Source organism: Protomyctophum bolini (genome assembly GCF_963924005.1).
Source record: "Protomyctophum bolini genome assembly, chromosome: 20".
Lineage (NCBI taxonomy): Eukaryota > Metazoa > Chordata > Actinopteri > Myctophiformes > Myctophidae > Protomyctophum > Protomyctophum bolini.
The window spans coordinates 15222479-15242421 of NC_137881.1; the positions used below are offsets into that span (position 1 = coordinate 15222479).

General features: G+C 45.0%; 1 protein-coding gene across 1 annotated transcript; it reads right to left on the reverse strand.

The window, feature by feature from the left end:
* Positions 1–3310: 3310 nt before the first annotated feature.
* On the reverse strand, positions 3311–18182 carry khnyn (KH and NYN domain containing). The gene is made up of 10 exons (XM_080791746.1): positions 17878–18182; positions 16224–16541; positions 14723–14857; positions 11180–13254; positions 10185–10315; positions 7968–8064; positions 7123–7230; positions 6377–6478; positions 3907–5771; positions 3311–3642 (listed from the first exon to the last, which is right to left on the reverse strand). Exons 2-9 carry the CDS (start codon positions 16527–16529, stop codon positions 5306–5308), a joined length of 3420 nt encoding a protein of 1139 aa, XP_080647872.1. The 5' UTR covers positions 16530–16541; positions 17878–18182; the 3' UTR covers positions 3311–3642; positions 3907–5305.
* Between the last annotated feature and the right edge of the window lie 1761 nt (positions 18183–19943).

Here is a 19943-nt window from a genome sequence, read left to right on the forward strand (position 1 = left end):
AAATTCTTCCTGTAGGTATACAGTACAGCAGTGGTTTTTAACCTTTTTCACATCAAGGTCCATTATATATTCAGCCTTTTAGCCACAGACCACCATTCGATGACATTTAGCCTCTCAGACCCAAAACGAAAGAATATTTTGTCCACAATTCCATGCTGTATGGATGTGGTACGTGTGGAGATGACAGGCAAACATTGATCAAAAATAACAAATATTTTACATTCTCTAATTGTGTGATTAAGTGTAAATCAAGTAATGCAGATGCTTAACAATAATTTAACTCTTGACTCTCACAAGTTACCAACCTTCTTCCAAAGCTGCGGACCATCTGGATTCAAGGACCACTGGTGGTCCCCGGACCGCTGGTTGAAAACCACTGCAGTAAAGGCCTATATTCATACAGTTTTAGGTGATAAGTTGACCACCGGAACAGTGCTTAGTAAAAACAGAGAGACATGTTTGGTTGAGCGGTGAGTCGCTTATCACCAATTACATGACATGATGTCATGTAATTTTCAGTGGTCACCTTATCACCTAAAACTGGAGTATGAATAGGCCTTAACACTGTTCATTTAGTACAGGTATACAATAAACCACTGTATAGAGACTAAACCTATTGTGTAAGAAGGATTAATTTGTTTTCCATGTTGCTAGAAGGAACAAAGTAACGTTCCGGGCCGGCTACCAGTACCCAGACACCGCCAAAAGGTTCAGCAGACCACCTTTTGTTGTCAAGTTCGGTGGTAAGCTCTTTGTGTGTGTGTGTGTGTGTGTGTGTGTGTGTGTGTGTGTGTGTGTGTGTGCATGCATATTCCTGTGTGTGCGTGTGTTTATACTGATATCAATATGAGAATCAAATCCTCAGGACATAAATATGAGGACAAGGGTTGTCTCAACTTCTCTGTGCATCTAAAATAAACGCACACCTCTTATTGAAAATCAATTACTAGCTGCTTCAGTCGCTGCCTGTCTGAAAAGGCCTTTACATCTCTGTCTCCTCTCCTCTCCTGCCTCCTATAGTGGCGAACTTTGAGTTTTCATTAGTCCCTCTGCACTCCAAACCATCTGAGGCAGTGAGGGAGATTGATGCCCTGGTGGACGTGGTAGCTGCCGTCACCTCTCTGCCCACCTGGAACAACGTAATGAATCTTTAACTCTTGTGAAATGAAACCAAATGGTTTCCTTTTACGCTCTCAAGAATTAAATCATTGTTAAACATCTGCATTACTTAATTTACAAGAACTCTCCACAATAAGATCGTAAGATGTAAGATCAATGCCTGCTAGATCAATGCCTGCTATCTATCCTATGGTACCAACATCAATACAGCCTGGAATTGTGGACAAAATCTTATCCAATGATGATAACGCAATATTCTTTAGTTTTGGGTCTGAGAGGATAAATCTCATCAAATGATGGTCTGTGGCTCAAATTCCGAATAAATAGTGGGCCTGCCCTTGGTATGAAAAGAGTTGAAAACCACTGCTCGCCTCTAACAGAACATAGTGTTACTGGGTGTCTCTCTCTCTCATTCTCTCCTGTAACAGAACATAGTGTTACTGGGTGTCTCTCTCTCCTGTAACAGAACATAGTGTTACTGGGTGTCTCTCTCTCTTTCTCTCCTGTAACAGAACATAGTTGCGAACGCAGTGAGCACTTACTATGAGACCTAGCAGATCATGTCTGTGTGTCTGTCTGTCCGTGTGTCTGTCCCGCTATCCAAATATGGAGTGTGTTGCATCAGCAATCACTCAGCTCCATATATGGGCACAAAAGGGGCCAGGTCCACTCAGCTCCATATATGGGCACAAAAGGGGCACCATATAAGGAGTCCCCAAAGCAGCTATACGTCCAAAACCCAAATATGTACGAGCTGCGTTCGCTTCCCGCGTTTGCGCGTCTTACTCGTGTTACTGGGTGTCTCTAGCTCGTTCTCTCCTGTAACAGAACATAGTGTTACTGGGTGTCTCTAGCTCGTTCTCTCCTGTAACAGAACATAGTGTTACTGGGTGTCTCTCTCGTTCTCTCCTGTAACAGAACATAGTGTTACTGGGTGTCTCTCTCTCTCCTGTAACAGAACATAGTGTTACTGGGTGTCTCTAGCTCGTTCTCTCCTGTAACAGAACATAGTGTTACTGGGTGTCTCTCTCGTTCTCTCCTGTAACAGAACATAGTGTTACTGGGTGCCTCTCTCTCGTTCTCTCCTGTAACAGAACATAGTGTTACTTGGTGACTTCAACGCAGGCTGCAGGTATGTAACAACCGCTGAATGGAGGAACATCCGGCTCCGCACGCAGACCAACAACCACAAGTGGCTGATCGATGACAAGACTATCACCAATCTGGCCGGGTCATGTCCCTATGACAGGTACACACACACACACACACACACACACACACACACACACACACACACACACACACACACACACACACACACACACCCACACACACACACACACACACACACACACACACATGTTGGGAGGGGGGGGGGGTCCTCAGTTCAAATAGGATTATGTTGGGGAGTCCCCAGTTCAAATAGCTAGGATTATGTTGGGGGGTCCTCAGTTCAAATTATTATTTTGGCGGGTGCCCACTGTCCAGTTCAAATAGCTAGGATTATATTGGGGGGTCCTCAGTTCAAATTATTATTTTGGCGGGTGCCCACTGTCCAGTTCAAATAGCTAGGATTATATTGGGGGGTCCTCAGTTAAGTGAGGGGTGTTTGTGTTTCCACGAAAAGCCGATTTGTTCAGACACATATGACGTACATTCTCCTTCCATTGTCAATGGCAAATGTGACACTCTGAATTTCCATTTCGTTTCACTTCATGAATCGCCAGAACATATTTTCTCAATGGCTAGCGATTCAGGGCTGGAGCCAGGCTAAAATGGGACAAGAGTTCAGGACAAAAAAAGCTGTAAATAAAAAAAAATACATCTCTCTGCTTGTAGGATTGTGGCCACCACTGTGATGTACAACAGCCATGTGGTGAGAGGCTCTGCTCGGGTCTACAACTTCAAGCTAGATCTGGGTCTCAGCCAGGAGGAGGTACGGTAACAAAACAATTACACACTCATGCATTGTGGTTGCATTCCTGAGCCAATAATTTGATGACCGGCAGAAAGGTGCTAACGACTCCACCGGTAGGAGACGCAAAGAGTCTCTGTACTGTAATGATGCATCTTGTCACGCACGCCTGATCAACACCATGTAGCGGTTTTAATTTTGACAACACATTTCTATTGGCTTTTTCTGTATCAAATACGGACAACAAATTTCACTGTGGTATTGTGGTAACGTGAGTGACAAATAGTAGGAATTTGACTTTGAAAGGGTTAAGAACCACTGTAGTGTCTATACTAGTGTTATAGCTGTGGGTGTTGTCAACAGAGTCAATTCTCCTTTCCAGGCAGAGGACGTCAGCGACCATTTCCCTGTGGAGGTGGAGCTGCAGTAAGGCTGTATGAGCCCCAGCTCCAACAACCAATCAACACCCTGAGCCCAGCTCCAACAACCAATCAACACCCTGAGCCCAGCTCCAACAACCAATCAACAACTTGAGCCCAAAGCTGTAGAATAGCATGATGCGAGGGTCTGCTCCGAACTTCTTCAGACGACAGATCCCACATAGCCACCTGCAGTCGACCATCAGCTCCTTGGACAGATCCCACATAGCCACCTGCAGTCCACCATCAGCTCCTTGGACAGATCCCACATAGCCACCTGCAGTCCACCATCAGCTCCTTGGACAGATCCCACATAGCCACCTGCAGTCCACCATCAGCTCCTTGGACAGATCCCACATAGCCACCTGCAGTCCACCATCAGCTCCTTGGACAGATCCCACATAGCCACCTGCAGTCCACCATCAGCTCCTTGGACAGATCCCACATAGCCACCTGCAGTCCACCATCAGCTCCTTGGTTTTGCTGACATTGTGAACAAGATTGTTGTCCTGTCTGATACCAGAGTGCCAATAAAGTGACACTGTATTGCTGTGAAAACTATTTATACTTTAAAAATAAATAGTAAAAAATGAATAATTGTAAGTGAATAAAAATATTCTTATCTGTCTTTTGCTGAATTAAAGATTTATTGTAGAAATACAATAAATACAAATTGTATAAAAAACTAAATTAAGATACATCTCTTTCTGGTCCTCATTGCAAAGATCAAGATAATCTCTTGACAAGTAAAAAAAAGAAGTGTTTTACAGTTATTATACTATTTTCTTTTTTTAAAACATGAAAATTAGGTGTGGCTGCCAATTGCCAAAGCCTTTAAGTATTGAACAGTGCTTTAACCCATTAAAACGCATCCCTTGTAGATCTGATATTTAAAGACAACATTTCTCAAATATTTGCTTCATGGGGTCCTTGGAACTAAATATTTTGAGATGGAGGGGGTTCACGGCCAATACACGGCAATGTATGTTTTTCCGAAAACTGTTTTAAAATTGGCCTCTGGTCTTAATGGGTTTAAAGCACAGCCTATGTAGACAGTTTTTAGCCAAGCATCAACAAGAGCTAAGGGCACAACCTTTCAAAGATTCTTAAAACTGAAGCTTGGCCAATGATGAGGCCTTTGCGTTACATAATTCACTGAAAGCTAAAAACATAGAAAACATTGCCAACAAATAATATTTTTTAGGATATTTTTTAAGTATGCAGTATTTAAATACTTCAATATTTCTTCTACCAGGAACATTTTCACTCACTTGCCGCCAACACCCTCCATCTGGTGGCTGAATTGTGTACTCAGACTTCGGAAGGAAAAATCATTGTCAATGGGATTTTCTATTGACAATATCTGTAGTAACTAAAACATTATTTTTCTTCCGGTGAAAAACAATTATTTTCTGGCCAAAAAGTGCAATTTATACGTGTGGTGGGGGGCTCAGGGTGAGTCCACTGGGGAAAGTAGGCTTTCGTGTGTAGTAGCGAAATCGTTCTTTTTATTTTTGCAGAAGTCGACAGGCTGTGCAGTCTTCATGCAGAGGGAGAGTAGCGCCCAGGATTAGAGTTTAGGAAATTTGCACCGGGTGAAAAATGGGTTACAAAATCAACAACTGGAATGATCATTCATAACCTCCCCATGTTAGTAGTCGATCGATCAACTTAGCCTCAGGTTGTGCTTCCAATGCAATTATATTTTTAACACAAACAATAAAAAAATACATAATTCCTCTGGGTAAAACAAGGTCAATTAGTTTCCACTGGTTTCACAAGCAATCGCTTGATTTCGGCATCATCTCTGGTTGTCATTGGCTGGGTAAATTCCCAACCCTTCATATCATATCTACTCCTCCTGTTGCTCCAGGATGAGATAGGACAGCGAGTTGACGTCCGTCTCCCACGGGTGACTCTGCAGCACCAGAGTGACCATGCTGTCCTGACCAGGGAACACCTGACAGAGGCTCTCCCTGAGCCTGGCTGTCTCCTCTGGGCTCCTGTCCGTCAGCCCCGGGCCGGAACCTCCAGACCCATGGATCTGCTGCCTGGAAGGCTGATGATGACTGGATCCCGCTGGCCCCGCCCTGCTCAGACCTCCTCTCCCCCTCCCACCTCGGCTCCCCTGCCGGGCCGCCACCCTGCTGCTGCTGCCGCCGCCACTGACCTCTGCCGCCGCAGCGCCCTCATTTGTTGTCACGCCCCATTGCGTTCGGTCGCGGAAGTGCAGGACCTCGGTCTGCGAGCGCGGGGTTCTGGCGGTGGCGAATGGGGAGGCGGTGCCGGCGAACGAATGGCTGCCGGGATCCGCTGGTCTGGGGGGAGAATTACAATTTACAATTTAGGCATTTAGCCGACACTCTTAATCCAGAGCGATTTACAGTAAGCAAGAATAACACATGGCAATACATCAAATACATAGAATTAGTCATCAAGAATCATATTAAAGCAAACTAAGACCCTAACTTCCGTCTATAACAGTAGAATGTCTGTATAATGAAACTATGAGTATTCACTATAGAGTGCCATGTCTACATAATATGCTTTCTAAATGATATAAGTTTAGCCTTTGCATACATGCAAGCATTGTAAGGTTGTCGAGGCTAGGGCAAGTGCTATGGCAAGTGCTGCGGACTAAGATGGAGTCTGAAGAGGTGGGTTTTCAGACTAGAATGAGATCATTTTGTTTCATCATAATGTTTTATGTCGTATTAGTGAAATGTGCTAATAAAAACAGCAACAAATAGGGGATACGGTGAGCATGACAAATAAAGAGTGTCTGCTTTTGTTAAAGTGCAGAGATTGAAGGGTCAAATGACACAAGTAGGGAAGATAACAAAAAAAGAACAGGTAAAAAGCCTGTTTGTGTGTTTGTGTATGTGTGTGTGTGTGTGTGTGTGTGTGTGTGTGTTCCTAACACCTGTGCTGTGAGCGTAGGAAGTCATCCAGATGTGGTCCTCCTCTTCCCAGGGGGTCATCTGGCACCATGAAGTGGTCACCAACAAATGTGTACTGAAGAAGCCTGGTAGAACATCATCATCATCATCATCAGAACAGAAGAATAGCCCCTCTAAATACTTAGTAGCCAATTATTTGTATCCTTTTTTCTCCGAAATTAGTTATGCCAATTAATTAATGAATTAATATTTCATAGTATTATTTTAATGGCTTTTATGGATTGTGGCAAGAGACACAAAAATGAGAGTAAAGAGGTCCTAGAACTGCGATTCAAGCCCGGGAGGGTGTTGGCAATGGGCCCCATCATGATGACAGCCACACTTAACCCAGAAAGCATCTGTGGCGTGCCATTATAGATTTTATACTTTGGCTATTCACAAATAGCAGATCTACAAGCTCGGCTCATAGATCTGCTATTTTTTAGAAAACCTGTGAACATTAATTTTGTGCAAATCTTTGAATATATATATATATATATTTTTATAACTCAAATCTTCTGGGATGCCCTTGTACAAAATATTTTGAGATGGAGGGTCGGCATCCAGATGCATATCATTTTGGGGGTCCTGGACATGAAAACTTATTTTTATTAAGACATTTTGTAGAATGGGCCTCAGGTCGTCTTAATGGGAAAATCTGACAGAAAACCATCCTGACAGTGGCTTGAGTTTTTAACTGCCATTTAACTGCGTCTCAGACAGTCTCTACCTCTTCTTGATGATGTCCCTCCATACGGGGGACTCGTCTAGGAGGTCTCGGAGGTTGTCATTCGTTACAATCACGCCGTCCGTCTTCTGGGCCAACTGTAGCATGAATCTACCGGGAGAGGAGAGGGGAGGGGGGTTGAACAACTGTAGCATGAATCTACCAGGAGAGGAGAGGGGAGGGGGGTTGAACAACTGTAGCATGAATCTACCGGGAGAGGAGAGGGGAGGGGGGATGAAAAACTGTAGCATGAATCTACCAGGAGAGGAGAGGGGAGGGGGGTTGAACAACTGTAGCATGAATCTACCGGGAGAGGGGAGGGGAGGGGGGTTGAACAACTGTAGCATGAATCTACTCTAATCTTGTACAAAAGGAGTAGTAGCCCACCAACAGAAAAAAAATTATTCTATTTATTCTCGGGGTGATTGTCTTGTCTTGATAGGACTAACAATATATTTTAAACCGTATTTGCTGTATTTTGGGATGTGGATGGGCCATGGGAGGTGTGTGGCGGGCATTGAGGTCTATTCTGAGGGAAGGAACATGTATTTTACCTTGCAGATCAAATTTGGTTGCATCTGGGGCAATCCATTTCCCAAATGTATTTTTACATTACATTTCCATTTTCAGCTTTTTATAATATTGCTATGGAAATAAATGTCACACGGGGCAACAGAAAATCCTCAAATGAATGGTACTGGCTTACTTTTAACCATTTTCGCACAGTGGCCATTTCTCCATTTTTGTGACATGAGAGCAAAATGGTCGCTGTGTAACTATTGTCAAGTCAGCTACAAGCTTTTGTTGTCCTGCATCTCTGAGGTGAGCCAACCAACTAACCAACCAACCTGTCATCATAAGAGTTGATCCTCTTGCCCTGGACCTCTCTGGAGGGAGTGTATGAAATCAGGCCCAGCTCCTGTAAAGTGGACATGAAGTGCTGCTCTGGAGGCAGACAAAAAAAACATAACATTTCAAAACGTGACTTGTGGATATGTTTTGGACATCTTTGACCATGGTCCCACTGGGCTCTATACCAGGTCCGCTAGTATTTCCCTCTACACCAAATCTTGTAGCTGAAAATAGCAAATCTATAAGCTCACAACACATCGCAAGTTCGCAACACAACATGTTTACCGAATAGGGACACGGGGGGATCATGTGGTTAAAGGGCCATGCAGCTATCAAATACACATCATAGTCTGCTCACATCTTCATTTCGAGCAATGGCTTTACTTTTTCTTATTTTATAATAGGTTTTCCCCATCGTCTGGGGTCAATGTCACTGCCAGGTTAAGAAGTTGTGGACGTTTGAATTTTGTTTGTAATTTTGTTTGCAATTCTTGGCTGATTGGTCCAGCCTATTGTCTCGGTCTTTCCGCTGCAGGAAGTCTTGACAGGAGAGGGGAGGCCTTCCCCTACTCGAGAGGAAATTGGCTCCCGTCTCCTTTTAACCTGTCACAGCAGGTCACCAAAGACAATAGGCTGCTGGACCGACCGGGACTTGTAATAATATATACGATTTATATAGTGCTTTTCTGGGTACCCAAAGTTGCTTTACAGAAGGAAGTACAGACATATTTATTAGAAAACTATTTAAAAGGTTTAAAAGGTTAAAAACTAGAAATAAAAATCAAAAGAGGGACAAAGAAGAAGGGTGTGTGTGTGTGTGGGGGGGGGGGGGTTATGTAGGGAAAGCCAGTTTGAAAAGGTGGGTTTTGAGTGTGCTTTTGAACATTTCGAAGGTGGGGGCAGCTCTGATGTGAGTTGGGAGTGAGTTCCAAAGAGAAGGGGCAGCCACTGCGAAGGCCCTGTCTCCCCATGTCCGTTTGTTAGATTTGTGGGGTTCCAGTTGGTTGGCAGTGCTTGACCTGAGGGAGCGGGAGGGGACATGGCGGTTGATGAGTTCAGAGAGGTAGAGGGGGGCCTGGTTGTTGAGGGTTTTGTAGGTGATGGTGAGTATTTTGAATTAAATTGTACCGGGGTCAACTGCTACAGGTACAGTAGACCTGAATTCCAATACCCAAAATGTTGGCCACTCGCACACTCCAGCATGGTGGTGTTACGGTGAAATTGGTGACCTGCTGAAATATGTGACAATTGTGTTGACATCACATAATGTCAGTGTCCGAATGTAAATAATTTCAGTTTGTTTATTAGCAAAGTTCAACCTAGCTGTATTTAGGCCACATATATTAAAGACCTTCATGTAAGTTATGTGAAGTCCACAAGATGGTCACATACTTTCGGCAGGACACCAATTTCACCGTAACACAGCCATGCTGGAGTGACCAGGTGTTATGTGAGTGAGCGAGTGACCGGGATTTGGGGTATTGGAATTTGGCCTAGGTGTTCCTGAGTGCTAAGCATGCGCTATAAATAACGACAATTATAACGTTCACCGTTGTACTTTTGTGTGAACTCTACCATCAACTTGACTTAGAAGGATTTTCCCTCCTTATAGTTATAGTGCCGTTTGTAAATACATCGAAGATGCGAATAGAATGTAATCCATTCCTAATGGATGAAGCCTTGGCCTGGAAGAGAGGTCATCAGGTTAGATTGTTTCAACCCTCAACCACTACACTCTCCAGTTGGTGGGTCAGCAGTGATTGGCCAAGTCACTGCCCCTCTCCTCCAGGCTTCCAGCTATAGACAAGTCCACGGAGGGGCACCCCGGGCGCAGCCACCACCGAGGCGCAACCAGCACCGGGAGAGAGGGCCACACCTGGACAACAGGGAAGTGAGAAACCTGCCGCCCAGGTGCAGCAAACCAGTGCTGACAACACCCCAGTGACCACCGTGCCCAGGGCACCCCCCCGCAGACCCGCCCACTGTCCTTTCTCTCCTGCCAGAACGAACGGGAAGCTCTCTTTGCCTTGTGCGTTCTTGGGGGATAACAGGCACCGAGAGGTCTCTAGGGCTATGGTTTGCCTCCTGCCTAGTGTCCTCCTACGTCTCACCAGACTGTTCGTCTGTGCGGTGTGCATGTATTCGTCCTTGTCCACACTTGGCCTTACTCTGGTGTATTTGAATCAAGGGAGTAAATGGCCCTGAAATGTTACCTTTGAGCCTGGGGTCTCTCTTTTGTCTCCACTGCGGCACAAAGGTGCTGATGCGACGGTGGCCTCCATTCCAGAAGTGTTGCACGGCCAGGGCGATCCCTCTACAGGAGAAGAAATGACCCAGTCCATGGCTGGAAGGATCGATACAATTTATTTAGACAATCCTGGTCAGGGCTGGGCGATATAGTATATAAAACAACAGTCAGTGAAAATCCGACTAATGCTTCAGAAAGGTTGTTGTTTTCAATCGGTCTTTCATAACATAATGTCTATTCATTGGTGCGCTCACACGGGCAGATGCAAAGATACAGTCTACCATTCATTGTCAATGGAAGACAGCAACGTGAAGAGCTACATCCGACATTTGTAGCAGCTGCAAAAGATACAAAACTACAAAAGCTACAAATTGAAGCTGAGCTGGGTTCAACTTCCAGATGCAAACCTGCAAAGCTATTTTTCTCCCTGTTCTGACTGATAAAAACGTTTGCAACATTTCCATTTAATGCCTAGGTTGTTTTTTCAAAAAAGTTTTCATAACATGTTTTCAGACATTTTCAAAATGAGAGCTTGTAGATCTTGTTTGCTCTTTGTCAAGTCAAATATCAGCAAGTAAGTTTTGTCCATTTCTTTTCTAAGCCATTAGCTGGCCAGAACACAATCAAAGGCAAATTTAGGAACTGAAACATAGGACAAAGCACCTTATATACAATAATAACCATATTGCTATGAAGGTTAATAAATAAAGTTATGTGTGTCGGGTAACTACCGTACTGATAGAAATGTGTGTGTAAACAAATGTTACATGTGCATACAGAATTGTGTGAATTGTGCAGGTCCCATCCTTTAATGTGGCACTTATATTTGGAGAAAGACCGTCATACGGACAAAAGTATAAAAACTGCAGTACTTTGTTGAGTTGAGTAATTTATTAATTTTGGAAATGACACCCATGCTATGCCATCTTGCATCAACGTACCGTATATTAGCTCCCTTACCTCATGGCTACGTTGCTCCCATCAATGATGATCATCCTCAGGTCGGGGTTCCCAGGCTCGTCGGTAAGCTGAAGGTCAAAGGGCAACTGCAGGCCCTCCAGGAAGCGTTGTTCGCCCGTCACCACGGCCCCTGACGAGGTGGCAGGGAAACCCCGAACATCCCTCTGCCTGGCGGTGGGGGGCGAGTGGCTCCCGGCGCGGGCTGGGGGCTGGACAGGATGAGACGCTGGGTGGACATACTGGGGCACCTGGGGCGGTTGTTGCTGCTTCTGGGGGTGGGTGGGTGTCTGGGGGTTTGAGAGGAAGCTGGGGACTGGGTTGTGGGCAAGGCGGGGGACCGTTTTGGGGGAGCTGGTGGCTTCGGGTCTTGGTTTGGGGTGATTGCTGAAGTGGGAGTCCACGGCAGCGGGATAGGTGGGCTGGGGAGGTCCCCTGATCTCAGGTAGCATGTCAGAAGGATGGGGATTTGAGTGCTGGTGGTGGTGGCGGTTGGTCGGTAAGACCAACGCATTTGCTGAAGCACGCTGTGAGGTCGTGTCAACGTTCCATGGAAGGAAATGTGGCTCAGAGTCAGGTAAGCCTCCACCGAGCACCTCCAGCCTTCTCCTCTGATCCATTTTCTTTTCATTCCCATCTTCCAGGATCTTTCTTTCTACCTTATTACCTCCCGACGCCTCATTTGCTCTTCCTCTTTCGTCCTCTCTCGTTCCAGCTCTTCTTCCCTCTCTTTCCAGCACCCCATCGTCCACCTCTGTGGGCCCCTCTCTCTCCGTCTCAGACCTGGAGGTTTCCGTTTCTTTGACACAGTCTCTCTGCAGCTCCAGCAGCAGCTGGTGAGTGGTGAGGTCTGGCCACATGCTGTAGACCTCAATTACCCTCTCCTCTGTGTACCCACAGCTGGCCGCAGCTCGCTTCAACACCTCCAGGACGAAATCTTCCTGTTCTTCTTGCTTTTTGCGGTCCCCGTCCCCCTCCCGTCTCTTGCTCTCTTCTGGAGAGCCGTCCTTCCCTCCGAGTTCCTCTCCCACTCTGTTGAATGCTGTCGGGTTCCCTCCATGACTCGTCTTATGACCCTTGTCTTCCGGCTCTGTGTGCTCCGTCTCGCTGGGCAGGTTTGTGTCATCGTTGTGATGCTTTCTGACAATGTGCCCATTCTTTAATTCGGGTGCTGAATCTGGGTCACTTTGATCCCGGTCGCTGCGGTCCTGCTCCTGTTGTACCAGGTCCAGAATCTGCGAGGCCTCTTTGGGCCCCGTCCGGGCAATGACACGCCTTACCACGGCCTCTGTGTACCCCATGGCCGTGAAGAACTTCAACAGAAGCCCAAACTCCTTCCTGCTTCCCACGGACAGCAACAGCTCTCCGTCGTCTTCCTCTCCCCGATCTTCCATGACGTCCAACCTCCCCCCTTCCTCCGGCTGACCCTCCTCCCCCACCTCTTGCGGAGAGCCCACCCGGCGGTCCTCGGCGCCGCCTGCCCTCCCTGGGACACCTGCGGAGGAGTGTAAAGGACGGGGGTGGGGATCTGCGGCGGCGGTTGCTGATGCTGCCGTTAGCGGCGGCCCACCGGTCTTTCCGCCTCCCCGCGTGTCAGTACCTAAATTAAGTGGAGAGGAAGATGGCACCTGCCGGGGAACGCCCCCAAAAGGTTTCACATTGTTAAGGTCCCGTTTACAAACATTCAGTTCTCCGCCTAATCTGTCGGCCACAGTCCCATCTTTAAAGGTTAGCTGTTGGAAGTCACTTTGGACGTCTCTGTGGTTCTCTCTCCCTGCAGCAGAGTCATCGGGACTAGATACTGAGCCGAGCCCAGAGTCCCTCACTAAATCCAGCAGGGTCTCCTTCACAGACCCCGGCAGTACCAGAAGGTCCAGCGTGTGCCGGTCCTCCCATCTTTCGACCAGGGACTTGAAGGCCCGCCGTGAGTCCAGGAACTCGCCCAAAGCCCTGTCCCCGACCTCGGGCGTCCTGTCCTGGATACCCTTGTACCTGTCCACCAGGTCTGTGATGAGAGAGTAGGCCTGCACCACAGGCTCCGTCAGGCCTGAAATCAGCAGGCAGCCCGGAGAACCGATCTGAGTTGTGGAAAGAGATAACCCATTAAGACCTGAGGCCAATTCTACAATGTCTTCCAACTCCTAGCAGTTTTCTGAAAAACCCATGTTTCTAAATCAGTGGTTCTCAAACATTTTCATATCAAGGAATCCCATCTCAAAATATTTTTTTCCAGGGACCCCCAGAAGCAAAGATTTGAGTTAAAAATGTTCACTTTAAAAATATATAATATATTCAAGGATTTGAACACATTTTTCGAAAATAGCAGTGGCACGAAGTGACGTGCTGTGAGCTTCATTTAACCGTTAAATGAAGAAACTATGGCTGGTGTGTTGTCCTGTTGTTATGATTATATGATTAGGAGGACTGGCATATATCTGCTTGACCAGTAAATAGAGTACATTTGTCGATTAACTCTCATCTGGATAAGCACATAGTACACTGACTGGCCATGGATCAGTATATGTGCTTCTCCCATTTAGACCCGAGGTCGATTCTACAAAATGTCTTCTAAATCCTGACAGTTTTCTGAAAAACCTATGTTTCTATGTCAGTGATTCTCAAACTATAGCATGTCAAGGACCCCAGAAATTATATGTAATTGGCCGCCGAGCCCCATCTGAAAATATGTTGTTTCAGGGACAAAGAATATATATTCAAAGATTTATTGCGCCACATTTTCAAGATCTTTCCGAGTGCCGCGCTACGAGCTTGTAGATCTGCTATTTTCAACAGCTAAAGTATAACAGTGCCTAAAACCATATTTACCATATTTACAATATGAAAACCATGCATCTGTCACTTGAACAACACTGGAATTACATGGAACATGCAGCAGTAGGTAAGTAATACATTGTATCTGTGTTGGACGTATCACAACCGACGTTGGTTGTGGTTTCAGTGGTTGAGCTACTAACAAACGTCCTCCTGTTGCTAAACGATCTCCTGCTGTACTGTGTACTAGAGTAGCTTTGCATCTTTGTATCTTTTGCATCTGCCCCCGTGTGAAGCAGCATAACATTGTGGCAGAGTAGAAATGTCCGTATGCTCTTTCTCACAGTCAGTTGATTCTTCATATCCATATGAGTGAAATGCTCTGGCAGCTTTTGATATTACTATTAGTAAGTAAACAACATCAGGACTCAACCATCAGGATTCAAACTGCATTCTTTTATTGTATACGTCATCACACCGGAGAGAGACTAGTCTCCCTCCAGAGCTTCCCCCAGCACTCTCCCTACACACATATTTTATACTTTCAGGAGTGTACAGAGTTTCAGGAGTAACAAGATAATTAATCAATACCATAGTGTTTATATCCATTTCGCCACCACAGAAACGGCCGGGATGATTTGATTATTTTCTATCACAGTTCGTATATGAGGCGATCTAAAATCCCCCTATGGGGATTACAATGCAAATAAAAAGTACATGAACGCGTGTACACGTCAGACTTCGGTGCTCTATTACACTGCTTCCCATGCTTACCACTATATGTGCAGAGGTGGTTTTCATCAGGCAGTCCATGAACAGCCCTCTGGCTCCACAGAAGACACAATGAAGGACCTCGGGGTAGGACACCTCCTGCTGTTGTTCCTGGTTCACCACTCCTTTCACAAACAACTGTCACACAAAAATAGTATGAAATGTAAGGCTTTGATTTTTATTTATTTATTAATGAAAGTGCTGTACATTTAGTTATAGGCTAGGACAAACTGTTGGTTTTATGCTTTGCTGTGTATATATATATATATATATATATATATATATGTCTTATATAGCAATAATGATAATTTTTGTCAATATTTTGGAAACTGTTTAAAACTTTTCTCCTGTAATGGCAAGCCCAAAATTGGCTTGAACGTGGTGATGTTAAAAACAGGTTTAAAAACGTGTGAAACACAACAATAGTGGAAGACAGCTAGGCATAATCTACAAAATGATGAATGATAAGTAACATTAAATTACTTTATAAGGAAGCTATAAGAAATGTCTAACAGTCTTTCAGTCTGTCGCAGAAAATATCGCAGTCTCAGTATGTCACAGCTTGTTTTATTATATACTCATGAACTTTGTCTACCATTTTAAAATGAACAGTCAAGGGTTGCAAACTCTTTTATAAGTAGAGCAGAGTTGAATAACAACAAATACACACCACCCAAGTGTAGCTGATACTGATATACTGTAGCTAAAGAGAGCCAGGGGTTACCACTAAGGTCTCAGGTAATCAGAAATGTAATCAAAAAAGTCAACCAAAGAACAAGATTCCTTTAGGATCTCCTCACTGGTCAACAAAAACACCTTGAAGACCTTAACAGGAGCCCTCGTACAAGGTTTCTTTGACTATGCATGCACCTCCTGGTACCACAGCACCTCAAAGGCCCTTAAAACTACCTCCCAAAACAAACTGGTCAGGCTCCTACTTGGCCTCACCCCCCGAACCCACCTCACTCCTGCCCACTTTGACAGGCTGGAATGGCTTAGGATCGACGACAGAGTACAGCATCTTGCAATGGGTCTGGTCCACAAGATTCGATACACCACCAAGATACCCATGTAACTGTCTAGATACTTCCTTAATGTTAACAAAGTCCACACCCACAACACCAGAGGGAGTGCAACGAACCATGTACAACCCAGATTCGGCACAAACAAGGGACTAAATTATTTTCGCTCCTACGCCACCAAAATGTGGAACGCCCTACCAACAGTCATTAAGACATGCGAATCCCTTGACTCCTTCAAAACCACTCTTAAAGGGCACCTACGGACGGCTGCAATTCGAAACTGGCCCCCGTAAAATCTGAATCGCCAATCAATCAATCAAAACATGCCCGTCGGGCAAGTATAGGTCATATTATTCTACTTGCCCAAAGGTCATGCCTACTACCCTACACAGTGACAGCAAACTCCACCTGCCCAAAAGTTTAATTTACCTGCCGGGGTCAGGTGGGCAACACTTAGTGTCAATGCCTGTCAGAGCTCTTACTTTGGCCTCCGTCACATTTCTGCTCGGTCCTCTCAGTTTCAGCCACATCTGCCCGTTGTTACTGTGGGGCAGCCCCTCTGCATCGTCCACGTCTCCTCCGATGCCGAAGGCCACCCCGAAGATCCTCTCCACGGAGCCGTGGAGGGACATCAGGGACCCTCGCAGCATCCCGGCACATGCAAAGTCATCCTCCACCTCCCGTTCTCCTCCTCCTCCTCGTCCTCTCCCATATTCAATACTTCGCCCATCTTCTTCTCTGCCTTGCTTTGAGAGCGCTGGCAGGACCCTCACTGTACCACAGGCCATGCCCTGGATGTCCTGAGAGAGAGAGAGAGAGAGAGAGAGAGAGAGAGAGAGGGGATGGGGTTGAGAGAGGGGAGGGGAGGGGAGAAAGGGGTATAGAGCGATATAGAGGGTGGGGTTTTACAGGTAGAGGGAGAGGCAAAAACAGTTAGAGAAAGAGGTATAGAGGAGGTATAGACGAGGAGACACATACTTCCCACAAATTACAAATCACCCACGGAGATTTCGAAAACATGACTAATGACAAAAACCTCCCATATCTGCTGGGCGAAGTACAAAAATGTGCAAACACAGCAGCAAGACTCGTGAGCTGCTGTGATAGGAGTAGGATATCAAATGGAACACAACCACCCCAGGTGGCAGTGGTGGCCGAACGGATTGCGGAGCGGTCTTGATACCGGAAGGTCGCCAGTCCGAATCAGCGGTCCGACACGTTAAAGATTATACCACCGCTGAAGTGCCCTTGGACAAGGCATTGAACCACTACCATGAAATGTTCTATGAAATAAGCAGGGCCTGGCTGTAAACAAGTATCTGATGCTTAGTCCAGTTACCCTGGGTAAACATAGTACCTTTCCTTTCCCCTAAAGACTAATCATTGAGTGTATCCCTCCACTATCTGCATCGAGTGATCTTGGTACTGATTTATTGGAGACTGACTTTCAATTGTACATACATTTTGTTTTGATTGTATTGTTACACTTTTTGCTTTAGCAATGTAAACGTATGTTTTCTCATGCCAATAAAGTCCATTGAATTGAATTGAATATAGATAGAGGAGGTATAGACTAGAGAGGGAGGGGTAGATGGAGAGACAGAGCACATAAGGGGCAGAGGGGGAGGGGTAAAATGGTTAAGTGAGAAAGGCAATTCCAGAGAAAGAGAAAGAGAGAGAGAGAGAGAGAACTGACTGCAGCAGCTAGATTCGTGAGCTGCTGTGATAGAAGGATATCAAATGGAACACAACCACCATGAAGAGTAAAAACTATACCATTGTTGTGTGTATTCATGCACTATCTGCATCGAGTGATCTCAGTACATAAAGTGATTTATTGGATATTCTGACTTTCAATTGCGCACGCACGCACGCACGCGCACACACACAGTTTTATTGTTCCACTTTTTGCTTTGGCAATGTATTAAAGCGTATGTTTTCTCATGCCAATAAAGTCCTTTGAACCAACAACAGGCCTGTGTTTGTTGTCTTATCATCTGGACAACGGCGAAACTATTCCTGTGTCCCTTCATGTGAATAAACAGTATGTTTATCAAGTAGATGTACTGAAGCCATACAGACGTTTAAACCAAACGTAAACACAGCTGTGTTGTGTTATTCACTTTGTTTACTTACGTCATCCGTATAGTCCTAGTTGTTGTGATGAGTTTAGCTTCCAGAGTCCAGACAGACACTACGCAGCTCAGGGAATTATATTATGTCCAAAGAAGTTCAGAGACATTTAGTTAGAATCATAATAAAGATCTAAACTACAACCAACTAAGCGACTAGCGTTTAAAAACATAAAATAAAATCATTGTCCGTTTACACTGAAAAAGCTGTCACAAATTACAATCGAGGCACGGTTAGATGGATTCAGAGGAAGCAAGGAGCCAAGGATCGAGTGTTCGGTCGCTTCGGAGACAAAAACGAAACCAAACTCAGTGTGAGCGAGTTTGTTGTTTATAGGAGCCCCGCCTACCTGCGACATGGAGACCGAACGAACGGTCGCTAGGTCCACTAGTGCTACAATTAATTACAATATACAACTCTATACAGTCTAACAGCCCATATAGGGTTTTATAACCCGGGTTAATAGGGTTATAGATAGTACGGTGACTATACGGTCTATAAAATCACCACAGCACACTGGTTGGTTCAAATAAGGGCAAAACAAACATGCAAGACCATAAGGGGAATTCCAATGACGTCATGATGATGAACTACAGTTTCGTAATATCAATTATTCCCCACTGCCAAAGAGTGTCACTTGTTTTGTCTTTGTAAATTGTAACTGACTGACTAGTTGTGTTGTGTTGTGTTGCCAAATACTGACTAACCTACAAATTAAGGGTTCCCAAGACCCAAACAGGCTGTGAGCCCCCAATTGAATTTAAAGTACCCCCACAACAAGCATTTGGACATTTCGATTCCATCCACACAGACCACGAGCTTGTAGAGCGGCTATTTTCACAATGTTTGCTTTCTTGTAATAATATTTGAAAGTTTGGTCAATTTGGTATTAAAAATGTCCTGGAGATTAGATTTCTAACTTTAGAAATGTGTATAGCAGGGGTATTCAATTAGATTAGGCCGGGGGCCACAACTGTAGAATGATTGTGTGTGGGGGGCCGCACAGTGTGCGCGCGAAGCGCGCAAATTTGTGGGTTCTCAAAATGCTTTTTGTGCTCAAACACGAAGATTTATGTATATTTCCACACAGTAATGAGCAGGGTAATATGTCTATACAGGTATATGCCACCTTTGACAGTGCATAAACAGCATTGCTTTGACATTAACGACCATCAGCTGGACGGACACACACACACACACACACACACACACAAACATTACATAGAGCAGTGATTCCAAAGTGGGGTTCGGGGTCCGGGGACCCCCAGGGTCCTTGAGGCAGTTCCAGGGGGTCCCCAGGGAAATGGTTTGGAATCAAATGGACCCTTATGGGTCTGTAACTCTGAGAGTGTACAAATGGAACCAAATGGACCCTAACAGGGTTTATTATTGTGAGAATGATGGCTTCCATTTTCGCAACTTTTCAGGACTAGAAAGCCTGCAGTTTCTATTAGCTTGGATTCTCCATTGATGTCACTGTTGGGTGGGTTTCTGAACTGCCCACAGCCCTCCTATGTGACACAGACCGAGTAGAAAAAAACGTGTCATTTTATCATGATTATTAGTGAGGACCTATTATATGAAGATAGGTTGAAAAGTGGTCCTTTAATGATTACTGTCATTATGGTAATCTCACATTTAATATCGCACACACCATACCTGTAACTCTTATTAGCCCTATTATTATTCTCCACAAAAAAAAAAAAAAAAAAAAAAAAAGAATTATTATTATTATTATTTTTTTTCAAAATTCTTCCAGGGGCCACAAGGAGGCGCTCCGCGGGCCACATGTGGCCCGCGGGCCGCCAATTGAATATCCCTGGTGTATAGGCTACACTTTTACTGTACAACATGGTTTGTTGATGTACAGTGAGTGTACTGTTGAGTGAGAAAACAATGTTGCACATTAAAGCTAATCATCTGGGGACCCCAACAAATCATTTGGCCCTTGGGGACCCACAGTTTAATTTGGAACCACTGGCCTATAATATGACTATAAATTAGTAGCATATTGGTATTCTGATTTTGTGCACAGTTAAAGCAACACCGTTGATTATTCAGGTACCTTT